Here is a 26,110-nt window from a genome sequence, read left to right as displayed (position 1 = left end):
TTTTCTTCCATGTCGGGGTAACGGTTAGCGTCACGCCTTGGTGTCCAAATGGACCCACTTTTCCTTCTTTCTTTGTGAAGTTGCGGTTTGCTGGGAACAATAAACTCAGAGAGGTTTGCTGCAATCTGCACTTGAGAGGGTGGAGTCTATTCAGTGCTGCTTCTCTCTGCTGAAGTGTGGTCTTCAGAGCTAAGCAAAGAATGCCTTGTGTGTGGTGTTCTTCTGCTAGCCTTGCTTGCAGCCTTGAAAACCTCATCCGAGTCACTCCCGGCCTCTTACTGGGCTCCTCTTTCAGTGATGGGCAAGTAAGTGAATTGTGGAATTTTGGTGCATGTGTCTGCGATTTTTGTTTGATTTGATGCACTATGGAAAATGAAGGCAGGGTTTGTTATAACTGTGTAATTCAACCAGGTTTGGTATCTCTTGCAAGTAGTTGTCTTACTGCTGTCAGAAGAGAAGCAGGAGCCTTTTTTTCTCACACCTGGAAGACTTTATTTTTGTTTTGGTCATTTATTCCTTTATTCTCTGTGCCAAGGGCTTCTCTCTCTCTCTCTCTCTCTCTTTCATTTACTCTTTCTTTGCATAGACGTTTCAATGATTTGTTGAGTTATAGAATAGTGAATTGTTAATAATCAATTGCTATGGTAGAAAAATGCATTGCTCTATTTTTCAAAGGCAGTTTCCCCCATAAATAGCTCTCTCTCTTGACATCTATCTTGTCAGAGCTGAGTTAGAAATGAAGAAGAGAGAGATACGGGAATATAACTTTGGCTGTTGGTTTGCTTAAATGGCGTCAGGGGAGCCTTTTTTCACAGGCAAAATATATTTAACTTTGGTTTTATTTTGTTTTAATGGAGAGGACTACAGGGTTGTATCTGCTGGGATTATCTGAATTACCTGGCACCTGGGTGGGAGTAGAGATGTGGTCATCTGGACAAATGGCACTTGTTCATTCCTCACTAGAGTATCCCATTTAAAGTTGCATCCTCTGTCAATTTAACTGAGGCCCATGGAGAGGAACCGTTGGAATTAGGCCACTACATCTATTTGGATTTTCACTATCAGATCCAGCACTTATCATCGTTCTTGGGATACAGCACAGCTCCTTGTATTATCCACCATATGTATGGACAAGGCTTTACATATTGTCTAACTGACTAACTTAGTAGTGTGAGCTAAGCAGACATCTGAGTTCCAGGAGGAGGAAAGTACATAGTGAGTTTTGAGTCTTATGAAACACAGAGATGAGTCCAAAGTAGGAGAGCATTTGAGAAAACCTGTTACAATGAAGGTGGACCTGAAAGGCTTTCTCTGCCTTGGCTACTGCCAAGCATATTTTTTCTTGGCTTTATACAACTTGGCAGAGTTAGTCTTGATTTTGGATTCTGAAGGCATAGAGAAAAAGAGTCAGTTACACATTATCTTGGACTGAGATAATCTGACCAGTTCCACTCATGAATTTCTTAAATGACTTACTCTGTTTTATTGAGACTGTACAGATTCTTTCTCTAAATGATTATAATTAACCGCTACTTAAGATAAGTCTGTGTTCGTTCATATGTGATACCCTCTGGCCTTCCTATCCAGCCCAATAAGGTAGGGATTAGTATTATTTCCCCATTTTACAGTTGAGGATATTGAGAGTCAGATGAAAAGTGACTCTGGAGGTTACTTGGTAAGGAAAGTACTAGATGTAAACTGGTTTTTTAAAAGCTCAAAATCTCATGCTCCTCTTGCTGCGATTTGGGTGTCGGAGACCTAGATTCTGATCCTGGCTGGGTTGTTGCTGGCTCTCCGATGTTGAACAGTTACTGAAGTCTTTGGATGTCATTTTCCTGTAAGGAGGTTATATGCTTGATGTCTTATGTTTCTTTGCATCTTGAGAATTTCTATCAAGGGCTTTGTCCAGGGCTGGTGTCATTGCTGTAGTACACCCCTGCAATGTAGAGCAGAGAGGAGAAAAGAAAGTAGAACTATCTGCCCTCTATCCAGATCTGTTTTGGTTTCCCCTGCCAAGCAGGAAGAGATACAGGATCTCCTTAGGTGAGGAATATTCTGGGGCCTTAAGAGACTATTTTCTTGGATCTGTCTCCTGAGCTGGCATTTCTCAGTGCGTTCTTTGTTTTTTTTTCCTTGAGAGATGGGGGAGGGGCAAGAGGAAAGGAGAGACAGAGAATCTTAAGCAGGCTCCATGCCCAGCACAGAGCCTGACACGGGGCTCGATCATAGGAACCTGAGCCCAAATCAAGAGTTGGTTGCTTAACTAACTGAGCCACCCAGGTGCCCCGTCAGCCTGTTCTTTTTTATTCATCAACAAGATTATTTGAGCCAAAGTCTCTGCAGTTTCAATCCAGAGATGACATGTGGGTTACAATCCCACCTGGCCCCAAAAGAAGTGATAACCTCCCTGCACGAGCCCATCTGTTATCTTATTCCTTTTTGGAACAGAGTAAATGTAAATAAATATTACTCTCTCCCTCCTTTAGGTGTTTCAGCTTATGGCAGGTGGTTGACAAATGGGCAGGGCAGAGGGGTGGGAAGGTATTGTTTATTCTCCCTCTGTAGCTAACTCTATCAGTTGTTTACAGATCAAATTAGAAAGTTATAAGATACTGAGATAAGGGTGATTATATTTGACTGACATTGAAAAGGAAAAATTCTATAGCTACCATTTACCATCTACCATTATTTTGTACAGGAAAGAACAAAGAAGTTGAAACAACCAACTCTCAGCAGGGAGAAGAGGGCAGCTCTCCTGAGTAAAGAGAGTTAGCATTCTTATACTGGTAGTTTCATCCTTTTTTTTTTTTTTTTAAGATTTTATTTACTTATTCATGAGAGACACAGAGAGAGAGAGAGAGAGAGAGGCAGAGGCAGAGATATAGGCAGAGGGAGAAGCAGCCTCCATGCAGGGGGCCTGATGTGGGACTCGATCCCAGGACCCGGGATCATGCCCTGAGCCAAAGGCAGACGCTCAACCACTGAGCCACCCGGGGCCCCTGATAGTTTCATCCTTAAGTGGTGAAAAACCTCATCCATGACCACAATCTGCATTTGGGAAGCTGTGCTTTGCCTGGTGCTTGGGTGCTGGTCACTCACAGACTTCCTGGCTAGGAGGTGGGGTTTTTGAATGAGGAGGTGAGAGCTCCACGTTCCCAGGCTAGCCCTTTCTCCTTCACTTCTGCTGCAGTGTCTCTGTCCCCACACTCATGCTGTAATACAGACCTTAACTTTATGCTTATGTCTTTCCCCGTAGGCAGGAAGCGGAACCCTGGTCTTAAAATTCCAAAAGAAGCATTTGAACAACCTCAGACCAGTTCCACGTAAGTTGACAAGATCATCGTCTTACTCCAAACACTTCACTTTACAGATTTCCAGGGAAGGGGGGTTCGTTTTTGGGCTGATGAGCAATGCCTTGACTATGGAAATCACTGTTAGAAAGAAGAGCTCCCTCCCCCTTTTAAAAAGATTTTATTTATTTATTCATGAGAGACACACAGAGAGAGGCGGAGACATAGGCAGAGGGAGAAGCAGGCTCCTTCTGGGGAGCCTGGCACAGGACTCGATCCCAGGACCCCAGGATCATGACCTGAACCAAAGGCAGACACTCAGCCACTGAGCCACCGAGGTGTTCCAAGAAGAGCCCTTTAAAGCAGGGAACCATGGGCTCACTGCTCTGAGACCTGAAATAATCAGGTCAGTCAATCTATGTTGAATGGATAGCTTTGAACTCAGCGTCTCACCTTACTGGTTGGCAGAAAATGGAGTGTCACAAATGCATTTGGCAGGTGGGGTCCTATGAAGTTCAGAAAGGTCCCTGGATGTGGATTTTTTTGCCTTTTCCACATAGACTTGAGCAAATAAGCAAATCCCTGTGAGAGCCACGACTATAAAACTTGGGTTGAGATGGAAAGATGGTATTTGGTAAGGACTCAACATCCTGACACCTAAATCCTGTCCCATATAAATAGAAGACAAAATGAAGTAAAGGAACTTTTTAATTTTAATTAGCAGAGGCTTTGGCCCAAATCCCTAAGTGAGCTCAAGTCCCGGTGAAGCAGGATTACCCTCTCCTTTAGCCTCTCTCTTATTTCTTTTTCTCTCTGTGGGGTGGTGAGAATACCTCCTGTCCCGCTGGAGGTATGACTATGTTATTACAAAGCATCTCCTTGGGAGGAATGGAAATTGCAAGGAAAAAATTCAGAACAGAAGTACAAGAGAGGCAGAGCAAGTATAAGGAAAGGCCATCCCAGTGGAAGCTCGAGACCAAAGGCCTTTGCTCATCTCTACAAAAGTGTCTCCCTTTCTAAAGGTTTTTGGCCTTCACCATGATTCATCCTATCAGAAATTGCCCCTTCTGGTGGTGGAATGTTCTGATCATGTCTACTGTAAGACTTTGTTGAGACCATTGGCTATTCCATGAGTGGTATGAAGAAATGTTCGGTTCAAGAACATTGAAGTATGGAGCCGAGCGGAGGGCCACTCCTCAGGGTAGCTCAAGGGCCACACTCACCTTAGACAGTTCCTTTAGTGAGGCCCTACAGGACTAGGTTCTTTTCATATCTGCTATGGCGAGAGATTTTTTTTTCTGGCCCTTTTGGTTGTTTTTTGTTTTTTGTTTTTTGTTTTTTCCTGTGGACCTGTGACCTGTGTAATTCATAACTTCTCCCCTCTGATTGGTTTCTCAAGAGTTTAGACTCAAATATATTCCTTCCCTGTACTATCTGCATAGGACTCTATGTCATAGACTTTTGAAACTTTTCCACTTGAAATGATTGTAGATTCACAGGACATTACAAAGAAATGCACTGGGAGATCCCATACACTCTTCCCCTGGTTTGTGTCCTCTCCTCCATGTTAACATCTCACACAATTGCAGCACAATATCAAAACAGAGTGGCATTGGTGTAAGCCTAGAACTTATTCAAATCTCACCAGTATTGTAAATTCTTGTGTGTGCATTTGTGTGTGTGTGTGTGTGTGTAGCTCTATGCGATTTTATCACGTGTGTAGCCTTATGGAACCACTACCATAATCAAGATACTCAATTGTATCAACCCCACAAGACTCTTTGGTGTTATTCCCTTAGAGCCACGTCTACCTCTAACCCCCAGTCCTAACCCTCTGGCAACCACTAATCTGTTCCACATTTCCATTTTGTTTTCATGGTTGCTGCATAAACGGAATCATGCATCTATTTGAGATTGGCTTTTCCATTCCACGTAGTTTCTTTGGATTCATTCAAATTGTTCCTTGTATCAATAATTCTTTCCTCATTATTACTGAATCCATTCCATGGTATGGATATACCATGGTTTCTTTTAACCCTTTAGCCTTAGAAGGAGATATGGGTAGTTTCCACTTTGGGGCTGTTATGACCATAGCAAGTTCTTGCGTGAAAATAAGTCTTCATTTCCCCATGGACATATGTCCAATAGTGCAGTTGCTGGGTCATATGGTAAGGCCATTTTTGAAATAACTTCCAAAGTATTTTCCAGAGTGGTTGTACCATTTTACATTCTTATTAGCAATTTATGAATGATCCAGTTTCTCTGCATCCTTGCCAACATTAACACTGTTTCCCATTTTAGTCATTCTTTTTGTAGAAAAATATTTATTTGTGTGTGTGAGAGAGAAAGTGCAAGTCGGGGCGGGGGGCAGTGAGGGGGAGGGAGAGAGAATCTCAAGGAGATTCCCTGCTGAGCATGGAGCCTGACACAGGACTCTGTCTCATGACCCTGAGATCTTGACCTGAGCTGAAATCAAGAATCGGGCATTTAACTGACTGAGCCACCCAGGTGCCCCACTGGTCATTCTGATCGATGTATAATATCGTATCATTGCGGTTCTCATTTTCATTTCTCTAGTGGCTAATGCTGCTGAGTATTTTTAGGTGTTTATTTCCCATCCATATATCTTTGATGGTGAAATATCTGTGCATGTCTTTGCCTGCTTCCTAATTAGATTACCCTTTTTAACGTTGAGTTTTGAGACTTCTTTCTATATTCTAGACATGAGGAGTTTGTCAGATATGCGATTTGAAAACATTTCTCCTCATCCTTTTATTTTGATTAAATCCCGCCTAGCAATTTTTCCTCTTATGGGTCATGCTTTCAGTGACAATTTAAAGAACCCATTGCTTCACACTTTGTTCTTATGTTTCAAGATAATTTTGGCTATTTTAGGGCTTTTCTTTCCATATTAGTTTTAGAAGTAGCTCATCTATGTCTACAAATGGACTTGCTGAGATTTTGGTAGGAATTATGTTGAACCTTTAGATCAATTTAGGCAGTACTGACATCTTGACTACACTGTCTCCTAGTCCATGAACCTGGTAGACTTCTGCAAGTCTTTAGATTTTCTTTGATGTCTTTCATCAATATTTTATAGTTTTCATCATACAAACTCTGCATTAGGGGTTGTGAAGATTTTTACCTAAGTATTTCATTTTGTGGAGGTAACCATAAGTGATACTCCATTTAAAATTTCGGTTTCCACCGTTAAGGGTCAGTGTATTAAAATACAATAGAGGGATCCCTGGGTGGCGCAGCGGTTTGGCGCCTGCCTTTGGCCCAGGGCGCGATCCTGGAGACCCGGGATCGAATCCCACATCGGGCTCCCGGTGCATGGAGCCTGCTTCTCCCTCTGCCTATGTCTCTGCCTCTCTCTCTCTCTCTCTCTGTGACTATCATAAATAAATAAAAATTAAAAAATAAATAAATAAAAATTTAATAAAAAAAAATAAAAAATAAAAAAATAAAATACAATAGATTTTTCTGTATTGCTCTTATAATCTGTGACCATACTGAATTCACTTAGAAGTTCTAGGAGTGTTTTTGTAGAGTTTTTTTTTTTTTTCATTTTTGTAGATTTTTTAGAGTTCTATGTAGATAGTCATGCCATCTGCAAATAGAGACAGTTTTCTTTCTTCCTTTCTGAACTGTATTTTAAAAAGCTTTTATTATTTTTTTGCTTTATTTCAGTAGCAAGAATATCCAGTACTGTGTCACATAAGATTGGTGAGAGCAGGCAACCTTGCTTTGTTGTTACAGGGAAAGCATTCAATATCCTACCATTAGGCATGATGTTAGGTTTTTGTAAATTGAGGGTTGAAAAAGTTCCTCTCTAGTCATGGGGTATTGAGGGTTTTTATTGTTAATGTGTGTTGAATTTTTGTTAAGTGCTTTTTTGTGCATCACTTGACACAATCATAGATTTTTCTTCTTTGTACTGTTTATATGGATTGCATTGTGATTGATTTTTAAATATTAAACTAGCTTTGCATACCCAAGATAAATCTCACTTGGTTGTGGTACATTTTTTTTTTTATATATATATATGTCATTGGATTCAATCTGTTGAAATTTTGCTGAGGATTTTTGCATCTAAATGCATGAGAGATGTTCATCTGTAGTGGATTGTTTGGAGTTCTTTTTTTTTTTTCATTGTGTTATTATTTTCTGGTTTTGACATTAAGGTAATTTGGCCTCATAAAATTAATTGTTAAGAGTTTCTTCTGTGTTTTTTTTTTTTTCCTGGTAGACACATAAAATCTGTATTAATTCTTTTTAAAAAATGTTTGCTAAAATTCTCCAGTGAAACAAAATGAGCCAATATATTTATTTTTCCTGGAGTTTTTAAAATACAAAATCAATTTCTGTAATGGTTGTAGGACTCTACAGATGATCTGTTTTTTCAAGTTTGGGTGGTTGTAGGTTTTCAGGGAACTGGTCCATTTCTTCTAAGTTGTTGAATCTATAAGAGTAACATAGCTTCTAGTATTTCCTAATTATTCTTTGAATGGCTGCAGGACATGTGATATCCCAGTTTTTCCTGGGATTGGTAATCTGTGCCTTCTCTCTTGTAGTTTGTATCAGTCTTACTGAGGTTTACTAGTATTATTGATTTTTTTAAAGGATTTTATTTATTTATTTAGAGAGCATGTGTGCGAGAGGGGGAGGGACAGAAGGAGAGGGACAGAGAAACTCAAGCAGACTCCCCACTGAGTGCATGGAGCTTGACTCAGGGCTCTGAGATGAAAACCTGTGCTAAAATCGAGAGTCACACGCTTAACTGATTGAGCCACCCTGGTGCCCGTTTTTTGGATACATTCTTATGTCACCCTTCCACTTGTCTTACATTCCTTCCCTTTAAATTTTTAGTCCTCATTTTCTTCTAACTTATATTGATTTTCTGTATTTTGTGAATTTTATGAAAGCCACAATAAATCCTTCCTTGGTATAAACAAATGAATAAAAACCTACGCAATGATAAACATAGTTTCTGTGTTGTCTTTCCCTCATGTGTTAGAATAAACTTTGAATATGATTTTCTTTTTCACTGTGTAAAGCCAAGAGCATCGCTTTATTATTATAGACTAGACCACTTTAGCTCATGGAGAGCCTTATTAGTAGTAGTTGTATTTTAATACCGATTCTTATATTTGTAGTCCTAAAGAAGTAGCTTCCACATTTTGTGTTTTTCTTGGCGATATTTTAGGGTTGGCTTGGTGACTCTTACCATTTATACCCTGCCTTCTTCTGCCGTACTACACAAAAATAAATATCCTGGGACAGAGCTCCATTCTTCCTAGTTTCGTGTGTGTGGTCCCTCTGCTTGAGCTCTTTCTTTGAGTAACTGATGCCAATGTGTTTTTGGCTCAGGTTTCTGAGCTGTCCCCATACTTGATTGGCAACAGCTAATTCTGAATTGATTCTGTGCTAGTGAGTATTATTCCAGTTAACCCTCCCAAGAAGCTCAGGAGGCAGTTACTGTTACTTTTACTTCATAAGTGAGAAAACAGATCTGTACAAGGTCAGGTGCTCAGAACAGTTGGGCATCACTTCATGGGTAAGAGTTCGGGTTCAAGCTAGAATGCTTAGGTTCACATTTGGGATCTAAACTTCACTAGTTGAATACCTTTGGCAAGCTCCCTACCCCTACTAAGCCTTAGTTTCTCCTTCTGAACAATGGGAATAAATGGTGATGTGATTGGTGTGAGGAGTGGGTATCATAACCCTATTAAATGCTTAGCCTAGTTCCATTATAACTCCTCAAAGAAGGTTGCTCCAAGTGACTGCTATTATTATTACTAATCCACTTAGTAATTATTAATAATTATTATAATTAAGTGGAAGAGCTGGCATACAAAGTCAGGGCTCTCTGTCTTTCGAGTATATGTTCTGAGCCACATGTCAGACTGGTAGAGAGTGTGGTCAAATAGTCTGTGGCTAGCAAAACAAGAGGCAGGATCTTTTACTTCTATAGTCGAGAAGACATCATTGTGAGGCTCTGGGTTCTAATTTCACCACGTCTTTGAAGGACTTTAAATTATTTAGTTTTTTGTTGTTGTTGTCAGATCTTCACATTAAGGTAGAGTTATGTAAATTAAAGAAAATATTTTGTACAAAGGGTATGGCACAGTCTCTGGCTTAAGTAGATGCTTAGTAAATATTGTCAAACAGATGAATAATAGTTGTCCTAATAACCAGTAAACTGATTATTTATTACTTAGAATTACAAATAAATAATTATTATAATAAGCCAAACAAAGCCTATTGTTCATAAAAGCCAATAAATACTAGGGGCACCTGGGTGACTCAGTTGGTTAAGTGTCCAACTCTTGGTTTTTGGCTCAGGTCATGATTTCAGGGTCGTGAGATGGAGCCCCGTGTCAGGCTCCATGATGAGCATGGAGCTTGATGAGCGTGGAGCTTGCTTAAGATTCTCTCTCTCCCTCTGCCCTCTCTTCCTGCTCCTGTATGCATGTGTACTCTCTCTCTCTCTCTAAAAAAAAAAAAAAAAAAAAAAAAAAAACAGAAAAAAAAGGCTAATACTAGGTGACCTTTGGAGTATCTTTGACCTTCCAGGGAAGGAATTTTGTAATAAGCTTGTTTCTTTCCCCAGAGGACTAAAATATTGAATAAGCAACAGAGAACGTACACCCACAGTGAACCTCCTGCAGAGAGACTCAGTGCCCCAGGCAAGCTAATATGCCCAGCCCTGGACAGAACACAGTGTCAACTAGTCTAATATGAGCCATCAGCCTTGGCTCCATCATTTGGTGCTTTTGGCTGACCTGATGAGTCCAAAGGCCTCCGGCTTGGGCGGATTGATCATTTTCATTAGAGGGGGCCTTGGTGTTGGGAGTAGGTTCCTTGGATTCCATCAGACTTGGACTGAATCCATGACTTTACCACTTGGGAGCAAGTTAGTTAAACTCTGAGCCAAATAGTTTCTCATCTGGACCACGGGAGTAATGCTGCTCGTAGGACTGTGTGTGTGTGTGTGTGTGTGTGTGTGTGTGTGTGTTTAAAGAATTAAATGAGATTTAGGTAAAGCATTGCACCCAGTTCACCATATGTCCCTTTCTCTTTAGGTCAAGACTGAGATTCAAGTGGCATGAGTTTTATTTTCAGGCCGGGTGGGCTAGATGGTTTTAGCAAATCTCTGTGCTTTTCTCATTCTGGAAGATGTCATGACCCCCTCCTATTCGGTAGAGGCATAATGCAGGGTTAGTACAATACTGGAGTTCAACAAACTTTTTTTTTTTTTTTTTTTTTTTCCAAAGGCCAGCTAGCTAGTAAATGTTCCAGGCTACCTGGGCCACAGTGGCCTCTGTTGGATATTCTTTGTAGTTTGTTTTTCTACAACTTTTTAAAAAGATTTTATTTATTTATTTATTCATGAGAGATGCACAGAGAGAGGCAGAGACATAGACATAGGTGGAAGCAGGCTCTTCACAGGGAGCTTGATGCAGGATTCGATCCCTGGACTCGGGATCACACCCTGAGCCGATGCAGATGCTCAACCACTGAGCCACCCAAGCGTCCCTTAAAGATTTTATTTATTTGTTCATGAGAGACACACACAGAGAGGCAGAGACATAGGCAGAGGGAGAAGCAGGCTCCCTCTGGGGAGCCCGATGTGGGACTCGATCCCAGGACCCCGGGATCATGACCTGAGCCAAAGGCAGATGCCCAACCACTGAGCCACCCAGGCGCCCCTTCCTACAACTTTGTAAACTTGAAAAAAAATCATTCTTAACAGAGCCATAGGCTGTAATTTGCAAAGCCCTGCATGAATACTGGAATACCAGAGGTGGAAGAGGTCTTCCCCAGTGCCCTCCTTGGATGGCAAGAAAACGGAGGTAGCCCAAAGTAATAGCGACCTTTCTGTTGCTTCATGCTTTTTAAAAGGAAGGGTGCTGAACAACTGCAGAAGAGTTTTTATTGTTTATGATTGTCACATGTTTCAAGTAATACTCGTCTTTATTTCAGAGTTCCATTGCAATTAGTACAAATCATTGATGATGAAAGAAAAATCACTTTGGAAATTTTAAGAATGAGCGATCAGATTTTTAGAGATTGAATCCTCTGGAAAGTATTTCTGAAGAAAACCTCCCTGCTCATAAACACAAGATCTATAAAAACATCTCGTGTGTTTGTGTGTGTCTGTGTGTGTTCCTCTGATTCTCTCCCACCCAGTCGCTGGTTTTAAGTTAGTATAGAAAAACTTTATTTTAGTGCATTTCAAGAGGGATTTTGAGGTAAGGGAGGGCTTGCCATTAAAACTTTATGTTTATATCTGTGTTTACATTCCCATTGTTTCCTTATCATTTTCTTTAAAGATTCTTTTTTAAAAAAGATTCATTTATTTATTCTTGAGAGACACAGAGAGAGAGGCAGAGACACAGGCAGAGGGAGAAGCAGGCTCTCTGCAAGAGCCCGATGCGGGACTTGATCTCAGATCCCGAGCCAAAGGCAGCCGCTCAACCTCTGAGCCACCCAGGCGTCCCTTTTCCTTACTGTTTTATTGAGTTAGTTTCAGCAGAAGGGGCGGAATTATAACACATTCAGACTGGGAAAAATTGTTATGGGCTAGGATTCCTTTGTCCCTTCCTATCATCTTACCTTCCTTCCATTTTCCCTTGTATTTTTCTAGAGACTATTCTGGAATGGAATGTCTCCTTAGGAAGACCTGGGTCTCTTTGGTCACCCTGGACTCTAGCATCCCTAGGATTCTTTCGTCTTTTTGTTGTGATACTTTGGGTGCATTTATTTTAAGAAAGCGCTTTTTGGAGCTTCTAGCTAGTTGCATGGCCAAAGCCAAACATCTTTCTCTTAAATGGATTGATACCAAACTGGGTAGTAGAAATAAATATACATGAGGGCATTGTATGCTTTCGCTATGGAGACAAAATCAGCCAAGCTCTGGCTGCTGAGATGGCCCCTGGATAGTGTGTGTGCTACGTATGGAAGAAATTTCACAACTGCATTAGATAGCCTGATAGAAGAGGAACTATTCTGATCTGCGAACTGGGAGACCTGGGTTAGTTGTGACGTTGGGCAAGGTCACTTCACCTCTCTGGACCTTTTTTCCATCTATAAACATGGGGACTAGATAGACTTGGAATTATTATGGTTTATGAATTTTGTGAGTTAACTTAACCATGTGCTAATTATTGTTTTTTAAAAATCATTGTGGAAAAATGTGGTGGAATAATTGGGCACGTTGGTGTTCTTGGATGAAAGAAGAAGTTTGGGGCTTAGAAGAAGAGTATAAGTATTTATATAATTACATACACCTCGCTCGTATTTATTGGACATTTACTCTATGCCAGCCATTCTGCTAAGCATTTTACTTGGAATATCTCAGGATATGCTAATATCCTCATGTTAAAGAATAGAAGCTCAAAGAGATTGTCATTTATTTTATTTTTAAAAAATATTTATTTTAGAGAGAGAGAGGGAGACCATGAGAGCAAGCGGAGGGAGGGGGGGGAGGGACAGAGGGAGACGGAGAGAATCTTAAGCAGACTCCCCACTGTGCACAACGCCCAATGTGGGTCTCGATCCCACAATCTCGAGATCATGACCTGAGCCAAAATCAAGAGCCGGATGCTCAACCGATTGAGCCACCACAGAGATTAAGTCATTTAAACCCAGATATAGTTTATTCCAAATCTCACACTATTAACACTTTTGTACTACTTTGTTTTACTGATGAACTTCCTAAAGAAAAAAATCCCTCCTGTCGTATGTGATTTGGGAATGGCATATTTGACTAAATATACCTCATGTTTTTCTCCCCCCCCCCCCCTTTTATTTTCATAGGCCCCCTCGAGACTTAGACTCTAAAGCTTGCATTTCAATTGGAAATCAGGTAAGAAGAATCATGTTTGCCAGTTAACATCTTGACCATTTCTCATGCATGCTTTCCGACTGGCCATTGAAAAATATATTTTCCATACCATGCCGTCAGGGGATGGGCCAAAAAGTTTGAATTTAAGCAGAAGTGGTATGTGGCACTTTTGCTGCTTTGAGTGCCTTACTGAAATCAGGCTAGTGTGGTTCTGATGGAAGGTATTTGAGGGGAGTAGATGATTTGCTCTGGGGAGTGCTCCTCCAAGTCCAAAGGTGGATCTAGTTGGCCATCAGTCTGCAAATGGATTAAATGCGTGAGGAAGGGGGCAGGAGGGCAAAGGAGCCACAGTGCAGATAGGTCAAACCAAGCAGGTTGGAGGCTGAGTTGAGGCCGGATCTCTGTGCTGCTGGTGACAAGCAGGTGGCATACTGTGCAAGTCTGAACATGCCCTGGTGCTTCCCGTGTTCAGCAGCTGCTCGGATAAAGCCTCTAGGCCAGAAATAACCCTTAGAACGTTGGGAGAAGCAAGAGAAAGGATGAGGTAATCGTTGTCCTTTATTTTTTCTTTACTATTGCATTGTTACTTTTCTCTCCTGCAGAACTTTGAGGTGAAGGCAGATGACCTGGAGCCTATAATGGAACTGGGGCGAGGTGCGTACGGGGTGGTGGAGAAGATGCGACACGTGCCCAGCGGGCAGATCATGGCGGTGAAGGTAGAGTTGACGCTCCCCAAACGTTTTCTGTCTGTGGTGTATCCGTTCATCCATCTCAGTTACAGATCAGTTCTATTTGTAAAAGCCAAACAATCTTCAGTGGGGGTAAAACAAAGATTATTGGGAGGGAAGAGTATTCCCTCCAAACGTGTGGAAGATGCTTCCTTGGTGTGAGGTGCATTTACTGGTTTGGTTTTTTGTTTGTTTGTTTGTTTTTTTAACTGATAAATCCCACCCCCTCCTTTTAATTTTGTTATGTAACCACCATGCCATCACAGTTAAAAGAATATTATCAATACTTCTTTCATGTCATGGAATACCAGCTCCAAATTGAGGTTATTGTGATCATCAAAATCTTTTTTTTTTTTTTTTTTTTTGCCTATTGCTTGTGGAAATCAGGATCCAAATAAAAAGTTCACATATTGCCTTTGGTTGTTATGTCTCAAAAGTCTCTTTTATTCTGTATTCTGTTGCTTTTAAAGAATGGTCCTTGAAAACCAGGAAATCAGAATTGAGGGAGAAAATTTATGTCCATTTGTGGGAAAAAGGGGGGCAAAATGCATCTTGAGTGAGTTTGCATAATTTTTGAGCTATAAAAAGGAATTTAGAATCATTGCATATTTCTTGAATAGATGTTCAAGGGGCTTTGGGGATCCAGTGTCTCTACATGAGTTCATGGATTTGAGCCATTGTTAGGAATGCGCTCCAACAGTCAGATGACTTGGACCCCTTTGTTTTTGGAGGATGGAGATATCTTTCCCTTACCTTGAAGATTCTGCAATGTGTTCTTCTGCAGACTTTTTGCACATTAGGCAAAAAATATGAAAGCCTTGTGATGTTATATCTTTACTGTCAGTTAATGACAGAACCATGTTTCTTTAAGGCTACACACACTGGCGTGACAGGTGTGTCTTCTCTCAGAAGCCCTGGGATAGGAATGAACAATTTCTTCACTTCTACCTGATTCCATCCATTTTTGATAGCTCTGTCAATTCCTTTCTTTTTAACTTTTAAAAAATTTTATATATTTATTTATTCTTTATTTATTCATGAGAGACACAGAGAGAGGGAGGCAGAGACATAGGTAGATGGACAAGCAGGCTCCATGCGGGGAGCCCGATGCGGGGCTCAATCCCAGGACCCCAGGATCACAACCTGAGCTGAAGGCAGATGCTCAACCACTGAGCCACCTGGGCACCCAGCTCTGTCAATTCTTTTGCAGTTGCTACTTAGTCCAAATATTCTTATCTATCCCCAAAGAGGGGCTTTTGGATTTTTCTGTGGGATCCTGCATCAGCCACAAAGTCACGAATACTGTGGTCTCTGTACTGAACAGACATAACACAATAAAGCAGACTGCTTTTGTGACTTGGAAGGAAATACATTCGCCAACATTCACACACTGTCCAAAATATATTATCGGTTTGTTTCTTGCCAGAGATCTTTCAGGAAATCCACTGAAAGTCTTATTTCTCGTTTGTTACAAATAGCTAATCACTAGGATAAATACTTGAAAGGTCTTTCCTTGAAATTGGGCTGTGAGTTTTGTAGTATTGTCGGGATGGGACTCCTTAATCTTTCAGGTCCCCGCCTTATTAACTGACTCATCCTCAGAGCAGTAACCATGCATTTTTCCATGCGTTCCCATTCAGCGGATCCGGGCCACAGTAAATAGCCAGGAGCAGAAAAGGCTACTGATGGATTTGGATATTTCCATGAGGACAGTGGACTGTCTTTTTACGGTCACCTTTTATGGCGCACTCTTCCGGGAGGTAGGTGATCCTTCCATTCACCATCTGAGGAGAACAAGCAATTAAAAAGAAGTCTCTCTAATCACACGAACACAATACACAGTCCTGGCACTCTTTCTCGTTTGATGTGTCTTCTATAGAGACGTCTCTGTCTGGGCGATGGTGACATGGCCCGCCGCAAAGTTGGCTTGAGATGACAGCATTAGCCCTTTTAAAGACACTGAGGCTCTCTTTCTCCTTTCTGTTCTGGTTTGTTTATTTTGGCATAGTTATCTATAGCAGCGGTCTATAGGCTAATTTAGATAGATTTCCTAAAACCTGAAATATTGTGGTCTTTTGGCCAAATGATAAGCTTCATTTACTTTGTTTATGGACCACACGGGCTTACATTTATCTTTTTGCTTTACCTCTGCTTTTACTTCACCGTGATATGGCTTATGATGCTTCAACCAGCTTTTTTTTTAAAGTAGGTTTTTTATTTTATTTTTTTTCTTCTTAAAGATTTTATTTATTCATAGACACAGAGAGAGAGAGAGGCAGAGACACAGGCAGAGGAAGAAGCAGGCTCCATGCAGGGAGCCCGATGTGGGACTCGATCCCGGGTCCCCAGGATCACACCCCAGGCTGCAGGTGGCACCTAACCGCTGCACCACTGGGGCTGCTCTCAACCAGCTTTTTGATGAACTATTGCCAGCGTTCTGTGTGGGAGGATAGAGTAGGCCTGTAGACCTAATCCCCAAAAGCCTGGATTTCTGGGAATCTATTGTTTGTGACTATCAGTAGAGATGCCTTTATTTATTTAAAAAAAGTTTTTTTAAAACTTTGAGTTGACACTCAATGTCCCATTAGTTGCAGTTGTACAACATAGGGATTCAACTTCTCTATACGTTATAGATGCTCACCACAAATGTAGCGACCATCTGTCACCATATAATTCTGTTATTAGTACCATTGACTATTCCCTATACTGTGCCTTTTATTCTCGTAACTTCTTCATTCCATAGCTGGAGTGAGTGTTAGTATTCAGATCCTACTCTTTAACAAGGAGTAAGTAGGTGATCACATGCAAGTTCTGCTTGGCTGCCTGCTAGTTGGCTCTTTGGGAACACACTTGCTTGTTTGTGAATTTATTTGAGGTCTTGAAGGGAAATTGTACATTTCTGCCAAAAACTTAAGTAAGAAACAGTTCTTCCCGACAGGTATTAACTGTTTCCTTTTCTTTTCCTTTTCTACCCTCTCTAACAATCTCTGAACCAATTGGTCTCCAGGGTGATGTTTGGATCTGCATGGAGCTCATGGATACGTCGCTAGATAAGTTCTACAAACAAGTGATTGATAAAGGCCAAACGATTCCAGAGGACATCTTAGGGAAAATAGCAGTTTCTGTGAGTACATCACGGACCCTACCACAAGGAGAATATGAGACGTCTAGACCTTGTGTGTCTCTGATTCCCTGCTGTGAGGAAACACGAGTTGGACCAGAGCTTCCCTCCTCTACATGTCTGTTGAATGTGTGAATGCATCCCTGGACGTGTCAATGAATGCTTTTTTTTTTTTTTTTTTCTGGGCACCATGTAGAAGATTCTACTACTGACTTGGTTTGGTAAACTCTCAGTTAAAATGCCTCTAAGCGGTGCCTTCATCTGCTATGACCATATTACTGGTGTCTATATTAGTTTACTTTGGTTTTCATTTGTAGATTTTCAAATCTTCTTAGGGCTAAGACGGCATAGAGAGAAACATAAGAAAATGAAATGGAAAGAGAGATTACTCCCTTAATAGCTATTGAGGCTCATAAGGGTGGATAAAAAAAAATGCTGGAGACCAAATGAGACCCTGGATAGATGACCGAGACATGCTTTCTACTGTAAGATCTGGTCCTCTCTGGTGGGTGGAGTTCCAAGAGTGTAGCTTCTTGTGTATTTTCTTGGATAGGGCCACCACTGTCTGAGAAAATACTTCACCTGGTGATGGGATAATAAACCTGGGTATACTTAACATTCAGTTTCTTTCCAGTGATGGAGAAAAATCTATCTTGTGTTTCTCTTGCAGATTGTAAAAGCGTTAGAACACTTACACAGTAAGCTCTCTGTCATTCATCGAGGTAAGCATACATGGAGTTGCTTTGGCTGTTCCTTTTATGAAATCCATTTCTTTTTTTCTTCCCCCAATGGGTGGAGGTGAAATTGAGTTAAGCAGTAAAACTGAGGGGTTTTCCTTCTCAGAGGAATAGCCAATAAGTAGCTGCTTTTTATCTTGTCTGAGGATGTTAAGAAGACATGGGGTTTTTATTACACCTAAATTGAATATAAACCACCTGTTACCATGCACAGCTCTGGGATTACCCCATTGAGAATTATTTTAGAAGATAGGATAAGAAATGCATGTAATATAGACTGTCACTTGGGAACTTCTTAGAAAAGTGGAATCATGCATGGTTCCCCAGACCACCTGAGTCTCCATTATTAACAAGATCCCCAGGTAATTTTTGTATACCATAGAGTATGAAAAGTTCTAGTATAAAGTATAGCTATTTCAGATAGCAGGAGGCAGGATAAAATGAAAAATTGATAGATTTATCTCTTCTTCCTCTACTTCCTCTTTTTTCCTTCCTGTTGGCCTGTCATCTTTTCATCCATCCATCCATCCATCCATCCATCCATCCAATTATCCATTCTTCCATCTTTCATCCATCCATTTATCACTTATGCTCATTTTCTCACCATTTATGCATCACTATAATAGATGCCTTGAGAGGTATCTGAAAAGAAAACATTCTTATTAAAATTCCACAAAGGGATTTTTGATAGGGAAATAAGACAGATGTACGACAAACACATGGAAAAAATAAACCACATTACACATAGGAAAGTACCAAATATGGAAGTAGTTTAGATAGAATATAAAGCAAGGAAATGATTAGCACTGGGTTATTATAGTAAACGAAAACGTCTTAGAAGACACATGCTCAACCAAGTCTGAAGAAAAATTAGGGTAAAGTATGGATAGCTAGTAGGATAGTGAGATTTGATAATTCTTATGCTCTCTGAGCCTGAAAGTGATGTAAAATGCCTTACACAGAGTGCCGGTTATTACTATTATTGCTGTTATTATTATCATTAATCATTATTATTAGAAATTGGAAAAAAATAGGAAGTAGGAAGGAAGAGGAAGAGGAGAAGAAAGTGGGAAAGAATCCATGTGGGAAAAAGAGTGTGGATTACCCACAAATGTGAAACTTAGCTTTTAAAGATTTATTTCAAGATGAGGAAGTATTTCATTTGTATTAAAAGATATATATATATACATAAGGTATAAAATAAAATTTGCATATCCACCATCCAGTTTAAAGGAAAACATTATAAAGGATAATTTCTAGTGTTTTTAGAATAACTTACTGTGCTGATTACATGTCCTTTGTGGAAAGTGCCACGAGGGAAAAAAAAAGTTAACTGTAATTTCTAAGTCTATCATCTAAAGATAGCAATGATTATCTATTTGGGGGTATGCTTTGTGATCTGGGATATCTGAATTCCTGAGGAGTTACATTTATGTAACCTCGGACACACTTCTTGCAGATGCTTCCATCAAAACTGGTTGTTTTGATCAGATTGGATGTACGGTTACATTGCAGCCTGCCTTACAATTCCGTGGTCTATTTACTCCTACCCTTACTGTGCAATAAGTTATGAGGAACTGGGCTTTTAAAAAATTTTTTTGTTGTTGTTGTCATCAGAACACTTAAGAGGAGATCTACCCTCATGGCAAATTTAAAGTGTGCAATGCAGTATTATTTATTATAGGGTCAGTGCAGCAGATTTCTAGGACTTACTCGTTTTGCATAATAGAGACTCTGCCCAAGGAACAGGGCATTTGATTTGGTATAATTTTTAAAGTTTGTCCTACACATACGGGGGCAATGAGGATTATAGAGGAAACAGCCCTTTCTACGGATGGGTTCACAATCCTACAAGGAGGACAAAACACGAAATAGAAAGTCCAGTTGGAAGCAGTAAGATGCACAAAAGTGTTGAGTCAGGGAGGGCCATTAGTTTCTTGTTGCTGCCCCAGAGGGAAAGGAAGGCCAGGGGGGACGTGGAGATGTCATGCCCCCTGGTGGTGGACACATGAATCTTCAGAGCAGCCTGGGACCATGGGCTTTTCTGCTTGTTCATGCTTTCAGATGTCAAGCCTTCCAACGTGCTGATCAACGCTCTGGGCCAAGTAAAGATGTGCGATTTTGGAATCAGTGGCTACCTTGTAGACTCTGTCGCTAAAACTATTGATGCAGGATGCAAACCGTACATGGCCGTAAGTACAGCAGTGGGGGGAGGCATCTGGAAATGCAGCTGCCAGCAAAGCTCGCCAGGAAATAGAACATGGATGGCCACATGGGGAAAATGGAAATGTGCTTACGGTGCACGAAATATTCTGCTTCTTATTATTTTTTTCTTAAATATCTTCTGTCTGAAATCGTTAGTCACTTGCTTCAAACATATTATTTTTAAAAATTCAAGGAAAAGAGGTCTATTACTTGGGGGAAAAAAGCCATGTAAGTCATCCGTACGGCCCACACGAAATTGTCACACTGTGTTGCAAGGGAGTGTTGTCCTGTTTGTTGAGGACAGAGCAGTAACCAGAATTTAAATCACCCAAACAAGTCAGCGAGGTTAGTCCAGAGAGAAGCTCATAGCTGTGAAGACTCGTTGCCATTGGCAGAGACTTTGGGACCCCCCTTTCACGTTACAAGGCCTCTGTGTTGTGTCTTGAAATTGATGCACTTGGGGTTGAGAACCTTCCCATCAGTGTTGAGCTAAACTCAGACAGTGGCCGGTGACTCTTGGGGATTCTTACTATTGAATTCTGGACTGTTAGTGTTCTCAACAAGGAAGATTCTAGCCTGGCAAAGTAGCTTTCTACTGTGTAATCCTATTTTCTTCTAAAGCCAAAATGGAAATTAGTTGTTGTTTTTTTTTCAAGATTTTATTTATATATTCATGAGAGAGAGAGAGAGAGAGAGAGAGAGGCAGAGACACAGGCAGAGGGAGAAGCAGGCTCCATGCAGGGAGCCCGATGTGGGACTTGATCCCGGGTCTCCAGGATCATGCCCTGGGCTGAAGGCAGATACCTAACCGCTGAGCAACCCAGGGATCCCTTAAAATTAGTTTTCAATTGTGAGGGACTTTGGTCCTTCATTGTCTCCAAGAAAAGACTCCTGTAGAATAAAGAAAATCCCATGGAGGCATCAATATTTATTGTAGTTAGTGAGTCTTCTTGGGGATAGCTTTAAACAACTCACCTGGCAGCTGGTGACACCTTCCCTCCCAACCCCAGCGATTTGATTGAGCTAAGAACATATCTCATTTGTCTTTTTCTGTTTCCTTTGCAGCCTGAAAGAATAAACCCAGAGCTCAATCAGAAGGGATACAGTGTGAAGTCTGACATTTGGAGTCTGGGCATCACAATGGTAACGTGTGATGATCATTCTGGACTGTGAGGTTCTGGGCGTGAAGTTGCAACGGGGTGGGGTTTGACACCTTAACTGTGGGTCCCGAGCAACCTTTCCTGTCTGACGTAGCAGGAGGTTTTGAATGATGATTGTCTGCAGGGTGTTGTAGTTAAAAGACTTCACTGGGATTGGGCCAACCCAGTTTTTCTTTTTTCTTTTTTTTTAAGATTTTATTTACTTATTCATGAGAGACACAGAGAGAGAGAGAGAGAGGCAGAGACACAGGCAGAGGGAGAAGCAGGCTCCCTGCAAGGAGCCCGATGCAGGACTCGATCCTGGGTCTCCAGGATCACACCCTGGGCCCAAGGCAGGGCGCTAAACCGCTGAGCCACCCGGGCATCCCAGCTTTTCTTTTTTCATTTCACCTCTAACTGGCCATGTGTCCCTGAGTAAACTGATGGAGTCACACGGACTGGACTGTCTTATTATCCTCATCTATAAAATGAATCCTGACCGTAGCTCTTGATAGTTTACCTTATAGTTTAAAATTAAATTATTCTAAGCTGGGCATGAAGTTTAAAGCTACTCGAGGAGTGCTAGCATGTGTGGACCCTGACAGAACTGTGTTACCCGGGCTGTGCTCCCCAGAATGCGGTTATGATAGAAGTCTAGGCCATCCGGGTCACGTATAGCCAAAGGACATAGTAACCAACAAGATAATTCCCTTAGGCACAGTCCTAAAGTCATACAGTTAGTGCTTTACTTGTAACTTTGGTGATCCGACATTTTCAGTGTATCCCCAAGGTCTGGAATTACCCACTGTGGTCCTGGCTCCTTCCCAGGCACAGCAGCTGATTGAATCCTGTGAGTTATTTCACATCCTTGCCCAGAATACACGTGATGATCTTGTAATGGCAAAGTAGCCTTACTCAGATCCAAAAAAAGATCAGTCATTTGGTCCTAGGTTGTTTTCTTTTTTTTTTTTTTTTTTTTCCATTCCAGTAAGGGACCTGCAGATGGCAGCAGATGTACAGCTCTGTAAAAGCTGCAGGGCGAGCATAACTTTTCAGAGCAAACGTTGGAAAACCTTGCTTGCTTTACATCCTGAAGCTTAATACTGCTGGCTTACAATTTTATTAAGTGTCACAGTGGCTTTGGGTGAGGACCCAGTTATAAATAGGCTCCACTGGCTGCCCTAGTGAGATAATATTCAAAACTCCCTAGCACTAGGAATTGGGAAAATGTAGACAACGTATCGTTAGTTCCTTTCTCCCCAAATTTTATTTGAATTTCACCTTTGTATTTCTCTCAGATTCTCCTGGGACAGAACACAGCAGATTCCCTAAAGTAGCTCTATTTCAGCTGCTGTTCCCTTGTGTTTTTTTTTTTTTTTTTTTTTTTTCTCTTCTCTAGATTGAGTTGGCTATCCTCCGGTTTCCCTATGACTCTTGGGGAACTCCCTTCCAGCAGCTCAAACAGGTGGTAGAGGAACCCTCGCCACAGCTCCCGGCGGACAAATTCTCTGAAGAGTTTGTTGACTTTACCTCACAGTGGTAAGAGAGCCTCATCTGCCAAATGCCAGGGTGAAGGAAGAAGAGGAGTTCTCATGAACTCCCTCCATTGGTTTTAATCCATTACGCATACATTCATTCCAAAAGCATGTATGGAGTGTGCCCTCGAGGCCGGGGGAACAAAACTGACCTTTATCCTGGTCCCTGCCCACAGTGAACTCAGGGTCAAGTAGGGGAGTCTCTTCAATCTATGGTACAATATGGCAGGGATGGAGGTATGCATAGGGTATTTGGGGAAACTCAGAGGAAAGGCATTAGGATGGAGTTATTGGAGGAGATCAATTCTGTGCTGAAGATTTTTCCAAGCCATCAAGAAGGTAGGGAAGAGAAATATATTCCAAGCAGAATTCCATACTTCGTGTCCCAGGAGCGAGAAACTCCTTTATGAGAGCTATAAGCTATTTGATATTGATTACAGCATCAAGAGAACAGTGATCGGATGGTTGGATGATTAGGGCGGTGGAGTAGATAAGACATTCTAGTGTTTTGTAGGCTGTCTCCTAGACAACGCTCACTAACTGTGGATACGCTTGCCCGTGAGGGTGCAATGGGCAGTCCTGGGGGTCTGAGAAGGAAGTCTAAGGAAAGCTGGAGTAGAAAAATGGAAGGAGTCATGCTAATTACATAGACTTTATTTTCATGGAAATTGTCAGGGGCTTCGAGGAAAGTAGGAGAGGGCATGCATGGTGACTATACTGCCTGGTATGAAGGACCATTGCAAGTGCTCCTGGAAGAGGCCACTGAAATGGAGTTTGTTTACATGGACACCCTGCAGAAGCAGACAGTGACAAGCCCAGTGGTGACGCTGGGAGAGGGGCGATCCTGGCCGCTCCTGCTGAGGAAGGAGCTGGGCCCCTGAAGGCCGTTTGACAGCACAGCCCCTCAAGGTTATCAAGTCTTGGCCTCCGTGCTCTTTGGAAGAAGTGTTCTGAATGCAGCTTTTATTGGGAAACATGATGAGACAAAGCAACTGTCTGTTGTTTGTGAAACCAAGGCCTCTTGGACTTTCTGTTAGCGCGGGTCCCCGTGTCACCCCTGGTATTTTGCCCTGATGATGTATGAAGCTGGCCTACTGTTGCTTGTTTTTGTTTTAGTTTTGGCTGAATGGCTAGAGAGGGGCTGGAGCAGTGGGCTGTCGTACAGTGTGTTGTTGGGTGCCTCTGACTGGGCACTTCTTCTGGGCTGTTGGGGTGCGTCCTCCTCTCTGCTTTCCTCGAGCCAGTGTGCTGTGTGTGGTGGCACACCAGCCAGATTGACATGGGCTCATGATTTTGCCTTCTGGATTTGAGAGCTTGTTTTTATTGTTTATTTTTATTTTTATTTTTTTTCCCTTCTTCTTTATCCTCCAACGTTTAAAGGTCACATAGGAAAAGGGATGAGTCATCTTGGGTAGTTCAGCCCAGTAGTTCTCAAGAGGAGTGGTAAAGGGGAAGGATCTTACCTAGGGAAGTCTTTTCAAACTCTCCTCCCTATAACCTTTCTGTTGCCTGCTCCCCTGTCCCCAGGAGTCTGGCTGGGTACTTGGGAAAACTTGGTAAGCACAAGGCTGGCGTGAAACGCTTTAGAAAGCAGAGCTGCCTGTTGCGAATCACCAGTGTACTGCAATAGTTGTCAACTCTGGCTGTTCATTTATAAAACTCGAGAGAACTTTAAAATGTACCATCACGTAGGCCACACCCTCAGACATTCTGACTTAATTGGTCTGGGGAGGATCCCAAAGATCAGGATTTTTCCAGTGTTCTCAAACCATTCTACAATACAGCTGGGGTGAGACCGCCTACTTTTGCCCTCTGATCTGTGGACCTGATATCAATTCTTTTTCAAAACCTGATTTTCTTCTATGATTTATCTTTTTTTTAAATCATGCAATTATTTTTTCTTTCACCAAAGTATCTTTCCTATTACTTAGAATTTCCTCTGAAGATTTTAGAGCGTTAAAGCTTCTAATGGATCTTTAAAAAAATTAAAACCTTAAGAAATAATGCTTTCTAATTTAACATATGCACACATACATGGACGATCCAGATACTTTATTATGGCTCTTTGTGTGGCGACCACCCTGTGCCTACGCTCACGCCCCCCCACCCGCCAAACACTGCCAGCATCTTAGTGCCTGCCGTCTGACGTGTCTGATTCCCTCTCGTTTTCTGTCAATTTTGGTCCTAGTTACTGTAGTTCATAAATTTAAAAACTTTGAGCCATAGATATTTTCTAGCTTTCCTAAACCATTAGTTCTGGTCATTGCTATTAATTCTGTGTCATTGTACTCATATTTGTGTCAACCAGTCTGGCTTGCTTATGAGGTTAACTAATATATATGTGTGTGTGTGTGTGTGTGTGTGTGTATGTATATAATGGAGTACACATATATATGTAGTATATATACATATATATAATAGAAACCAAACTCAAGTCACCTAAACTTCCAAGTTTTCAACTTCAACTATTTCAACAATTCAATTTTTTTTTTAAGATTTTATTTATTTATTCATGAGAGACACAAATAGAGAGACAGAGACACAGGCAGAGGGAGAAGCAGGCTCCATGCAGGGAGCCCGACGTGGGACTCGATCCCGGGACTCCAGGATCACATCCTGGGCCTAAGGCAGGCGCTAAACCACTGAGCCACCCAGGGATCCCAACAATTCAAACTTTCAGTGTTGCAGTTCCTGTAGACTCTGACATTTAAGAGTATCAACTGTGTAAAATAGTGAGTCGTTTTTGTTGGTAGGATAATTAGAAAGAAGAAGAGGAGCATTAATTTTGAATTTATCAGCATTCTTAATGATTCTCTCTTGGATTTTGTTTGTTTGTTTGTTTAACGAGTACAGTCTCTTCTGTTTCAGATGGCAGGTCAATAGCTTTTTGCCTCCCATAAACTACCAATATATTTTCTTTGATACCCCCTTTGTATGAACACTATTTTGAAGTTCATTGAGTTGGAAAAGTTGTCTAATACTTCAAAACACGGTGCTGATTTTTTTTAAAAGATTTTATTTATTCATTCATGAGAGACACACACAGAGAGAGGCAGGGACACAGGTAGAGGAAGAAGCAGACTCCCTGTGGGGAGCCTGATGCGGGACACAATCCCAGGACCCCAGGATCATGACCTGAGCCAAAGGCAGATGCTCAACCACTGAGCCACCCAGGTGCCCCTGTTTTTTGTATTTTTATGACATGGCTGTGTTTCTTCAAGACTTCTTCAAGCCCCTATATTTGTGCTTAAGTGGGGAAAGGGGAATACAGACCTGGAAAGTGAAAAATTAATCATAAATTTTGAGATGGACACACCTGTGGTTTTATCTCCTACCTCTGTCTTGGGCTGAGTGTCCAACTGGAAGAGAAAGGTCGCATTATCTATAGCCTTGGATATCTATCAGGGTATGTGTGACCCTTCCTGAGATGGGTTCTAACTAAGCATTTGATGACCCCTCCCAGTGTCCTAGTGCTGCTCCACACTGTACAACTTCATCCAGA

The 26,110-nt window shown here is 41.4% G+C and overlaps 1 protein-coding gene across 4 annotated transcripts in view; it reads left to right on the top strand.

Moving 5' to 3' along the window:
- The window catches only part of MAP2K6 (mitogen-activated protein kinase kinase 6), a 121,712-nt gene that overhangs the window by 74,768 nt on the left and 20,834 nt on the right, over positions 1–26,110 (top strand). For 2 of the 4 annotated variants that reach the window (XM_038546743.1, XM_038546742.1), the window contains exons 2-10: positions 3,257–3,323; positions 13,116–13,164; positions 13,746–13,859; positions 15,512–15,631; positions 16,879–16,995; positions 17,663–17,714; positions 19,794–19,921; positions 21,000–21,077; positions 22,473–22,612. In XM_038546743.1, coding sequence (XP_038402671.1) covers positions 3,257–3,323; positions 13,116–13,164; positions 13,746–13,859; positions 15,512–15,631; positions 16,879–16,995; positions 17,663–17,714; positions 19,794–19,921; positions 21,000–21,077; positions 22,473–22,612 — 865 coding nt within the window. Of the gene's footprint in view, positions 1–164; positions 306–3,256; positions 3,324–13,115; positions 13,165–13,427; positions 13,567–13,745; positions 13,860–15,511; positions 15,632–16,878; positions 16,996–17,662; positions 17,715–19,793; positions 19,922–20,999; positions 21,078–22,472; positions 22,613–26,110 lie in introns of those variants that run through there. The other 2 variants (XM_038546744.1, XM_038546746.1) reach the window with 2 other exon arrangements.

The sequence above is a fragment of the Canis lupus genome, chromosome 9, assembly GCF_011100685.1.
Source record: "Canis lupus familiaris isolate Mischka breed German Shepherd chromosome 9, alternate assembly UU_Cfam_GSD_1.0, whole genome shotgun sequence".
NCBI classification, from domain to species: domain Eukaryota; kingdom Metazoa; phylum Chordata; class Mammalia; order Carnivora; family Canidae; genus Canis; species Canis lupus.
This window is presented reverse-complemented; position numbering and strand designations above follow the sequence as displayed.